The sequence below is a fragment of the Mastomys coucha genome, unplaced genomic scaffold (assembly GCF_008632895.1).
Source record: "Mastomys coucha isolate ucsf_1 unplaced genomic scaffold, UCSF_Mcou_1 pScaffold9, whole genome shotgun sequence".
Taxonomy (NCBI): domain Eukaryota; kingdom Metazoa; phylum Chordata; class Mammalia; order Rodentia; family Muridae; genus Mastomys; species Mastomys coucha.
The window spans coordinates 103,838,157-103,842,485 of record NW_022196915.1 but is presented as its reverse complement, the minus strand read 5'-3'; the positions used below and the strand labels follow the sequence as shown (position 1 = coordinate 103,842,485).

The 4,329-nt window shown below is 40.4% G+C and overlaps 1 protein-coding gene across 1 annotated transcript in view; it reads right to left on the bottom strand.

Moving 5' to 3' along the window:
- Dnajc3 (DnaJ heat shock protein family (Hsp40) member C3) overlaps positions 1-4,329 on the bottom strand; it is a 40,910-nt gene that overhangs the window by 2,004 nt on the left and 34,577 nt on the right. Inside the window, exons 9-11 of the mRNA XM_031361168.1 lie at positions 4,029-4,149; positions 1,595-1,727; positions 76-224 (exon numbers count right to left, since the gene is read on the bottom strand). Coding sequence (XP_031217028.1) covers positions 76-224; positions 1,595-1,727; positions 4,029-4,149 — 403 coding nt within the window. The remainder of the gene's footprint in view (positions 1-75; positions 225-1,594; positions 1,728-4,028; positions 4,150-4,329) is intronic.

Here is a 4,329-nt window from a genome sequence, read left to right as displayed (position 1 = left end):
CCACACGGCCCCGCCAGCTCACCCACCCCACTCCACACTGCACTGCTTCAGGAACAGAGGTAGGAGCAGAGGTACCTGGGTCTGAGAGGACTTCTTTAGCAGCTGCTATGTCAATGAACTTTTTCTCTGCCTTTTTCTTTTCTTCTTCATTCTGGAAATTATCTGGATGCCACTGAAGTGCTAACTTTCGGTATGCTTTAATGATTTCTTGTTTTTTGGCATTTCTGAAGGATGGGGGAAATTATTTAGTAATTGTCAGGAAAAAAGTTCTACATTCAATATTCTTTCTACTACACCATGTACCTGAGGATTCCCAAACTCATGTAGAAGAGAAAGGGTCCTTTCATGAAAAAAAAACCACATGAGCTGTGCTGATAGCCCTGTTTGAGAACTCAGTGGTAAGGAGCTTGCCTTGCATATGTACCAACCTCAAGCTCATCACAACACAGCAGACAAATACTGTAAGCTCTGTGTGTGTGAAGGGGGAAGGACTGAGGGAGGAAGGGACACCTGATGGTACACAGCCTTGCTTTCCTAGAAATTCCAAAGATGTAAGTCAAAGATTAAAGACTTAGCATACTGATCTAGATAGTCAATTTTTCCTTCCTTTTTGGGCCATAGAGCTGGTTGGGGGCAAACAAAACCCAAGGCTTCCTGAGACAATTCACTAAGCATCTTAGAATACAATTCACTAAGCTGTAACTATCAGTCTTCATACTACCAAAACATGATTTAGGTTTTTCTGAGCATTAAAAAGACTTTCATGTCCGAGATGGTAATGTAAGCCTTTAATCCCAGAAGCACAAAGAAGAGAGAGGCACATGAATCCCTTTGAGTTTAAGGCCAGCAAGATCTACATTGTGACTTCAGGCCAGCCAGGATTATACAATGAGACCCTGTCAATCAGAATAAAGCACACACACACATACATAAAATCTCTTTTGAACCCCTTACTTTAGGTTAAGTTTACTAATACTACAAAAGCTGACAGCCTACTTGGGTCTGTTTTTTTAGATAACAATTTTTATTTTATGTATATGTTGCTTGCATGTGTGACTACCATATGTGTGCAATGACAGAGCCAGAAAAAAGGTCAGAACTGGAGTTAGAGATGGTTGTGAGCCGTATCATGCGGGTACTGAGAGCTATATCTGGGTCCTCTGCAAGACCAAGTGCCGTTAACCACTGAGTTCTCTCTCCAACCTGGATGGGAAGTGGGTCTTACAGTAACAGAACAACTTTAACTGTAGGCCCAGGGAAGGGCTTCCGTTTCCTTCCCACTCCAACCAAACTAAAGTGCAAGTCTACTTCTTAATCTTTCCCAAGAGTTGATGGTTTGGACTGTTGATGCCTCAGCCTTCATCCACCTCCAACTCCTCTCTATTAGTGCACTACTGGTCTTTATAAAAAAACAAAAACAACAAAAAAACCTGCCTGCCTGTAACATACTGAAGATAGTTCATGATGTTAAAGACTGTTAGAATAGTAAGACTGAAATAACATGAGTAAACAGAGAGAACCAGGTGAAGACAAAGGAGCTGGATTAGGTTTAAAGCAGTTGACTAAACACGGCATGCAAGCTTCCATAATTCACCTTTTTACTCCCAAGATTTTATAATAATCTCGCTTCTGGGACTGCTTCAGTAACCGCTGGGCTTTCTCTAAGCCTTCCCGAATTTGCTGGTCATTTTCATTGTGCTCCTGAGCAGCTTCATAATCCTGAATGGCTGTCAAGATATGTTTTGGAAAATGCTGTTAGGGGGAATTACGATTCAGTGCCTTTATGTATTTGACCAACGTAAAACTAAATCCTCATTGCCAGCCCCCTCATTCACTGTTGCTTCTAAGAGACTAAAGAGTACCATTTTCATAATTTTGTTTAAACTTACTTCTTAATTGAGGCTGGAGTTCTCTATCCTGTTTGACAGAACTCACTGTGGTTGGTTTACTTTTCTACCCTCCCACATTATCTCCCTACACCTCCTTCAAAGTAGTTTAAAATTATACAGAGCAATCCTACCACGATGCAGACTTAAATGACCACTGCATAGCAAAGAAAGTAAGACACTTTCCAATAGACTCACAGACTCACTCTGCCTGGGAGTCTGAAATCTAGGTATGACTAGACAGTAGAGCCTGCCTCCCAGTAACAGCCGGGTGCTGGGTCTCTGTTGAGGCCTAGCTATAGAACTAAATTTACTTGTGTCAGTTTACAGAAGAAAAATATTCAGAATCTTCAGTTTCCTCCAGAACTTAGTTGGTCCTTTGCACTTTTCTTCCTCCATGGAGCATGTCTTAGCCCAAGTACAACACAGGCTAAGTCTAATATATTCTACCAAGTCTGGGTTAGTCAGGGAAGCTTGACACACATTTTCTAAATAAACAAATTAAATAATTTTGAGACCAAATTCTATTATTTGTAAAAAAAAAAAAAAAAGTGAAGAAAAAGAAATTTCTCTGGATAACATTTATTTTTCTTTTAACAGTTAATTGTATAAAGAATATAAGAAGGAACTTGAACAAACGATAAAATGGCAAGCTTAACAAACTTGAGCTACTTCTTCTACACTGAAAATGAACCAATAGTAGTATCAATAGACAAGCCCAATGTGAGCAATGAACCTAGAGACTAATTCAGATCCTTGTGTTTTTATATGATGCTATTACTGTGATTCATCTACAGGAAATCTTTTCCAACTTAGTTCATAAACTATCACAAATATTAGTGAGGTTTAGAATCACAGCTACCATCCCTAGCACTTGCTACCCTAGCCTTGGAAGAAGCACTCTCTGAAGGAATATGAAAGTGTTTCAAGATAACACAAATCTGCTATTCATACAAACTCTTCATTTAAAACACATTTACATTCTTTTTTTTTTCCCCTGGAGACATGGTCTTCTCTGTGTATTCCTGGCTGTCCCAGAACCTGCTCTGTAGACCAGGCTGGACTCAAACTCACAGAGATCCGCCTGCCTCTGCTTTCTGAGAAGGCATGCACCACCAACACCTAGCTCACATTTCCAATCTTAAATTTAAAAACTGTTATTTCATTTTCAATTGAGGGCTGGGGGAGGTGCCCCAGGTAGCACCTGGGAGGCCAGGGAACACCTGCAGTGCTTCTCTTCCAAGCTGAACTCAGCTCAGCAGGCTTGCAGCAGGCAGCTGGGCCACCTCACCACCCCATCGGCCAAGTCTTCTAAGTCGTACTTACTAAGTTACAGCATGCATATTTGTCTTACTATAAAAAGTGTAGAATTATTGGTTGTTTCCTGTATGCACATAATTAAAAACAGGGACTGGTTACAACCTACAATACTTCCTACAAGCATACAGTAGCTATGTAATTTTTGTTTTATTTCCTCAGATCCACACTATGGGAGGTAATCTTTAAAGCAGTAAACGATACATGCTACCTCACATGCACATGCTCCTACAAGCAACCTTACGGTCAATCTACTATTGAAAATAAGAATTAAATGACGTAAGGAGGGTGATGTGTTGGAGAGAACGGGAGATAACTCTGATTAAAACCCATGGGAAATCAACAAATAATTTAAAAATTAGCAAAAAAAAAACTAATTAAATGTTCATATAGTACTATTAGAAACATGGTAAAGACAATACATGTAATGAGTTCCATCTTTCAACTAACATGTTACTATGTATGCTGCAGGGTTGCCACTGTCTGAGGTCCTCATGATATCTAGTGGAAAGCCCTCTTAGCTCAGCGTACCCTAATGCTGCTAAAGTCGGGAGGTCCCAGAATCATCTTGTTAGACAAATGGACATGAATGCTTCATGTGTGTATGTATTATACGTACTTTCATATTCTCCTGACCTGATCTCAACCAAACCCCTCCTCAGAGGCTATACCTGTTATGATCCACTAAGACGGAATCATTAGCAAGTTTTTAAATTCTTAGCCATTTGCAGATAAATCTGTTCAAAATAAAATGCAATTGAACATGTGTTGGTTTCATACAATTTAACTTTTAGATACTACAAGTCAAATTCCTTTAAAATTTACCTTCATCATACATTTCCTCTATTAAATAGGCCTCTGCTCGATCTTTCAGAGCATTTACATTGTCAGGTTCCATCTGTAAAACTTCAGAACATATTCTAATGGCTTCAACAGGCTTCTCATCCTAAAAGTGAATGTAAGCAAAGAAAAGATGGGCTGGAGGTGAGGCTCAGAGGGATGGGTGGAGGTGAGCCTCAGAGGGATGGGCTGGAGGTGAGGCTCAGAGGGATGGGATAGAGGTGAGGCTCAGAGGGATGGGTGGAGGTGAGGCTCAGAGGGATGGATGGAGGTGAGGCTCAGAGGG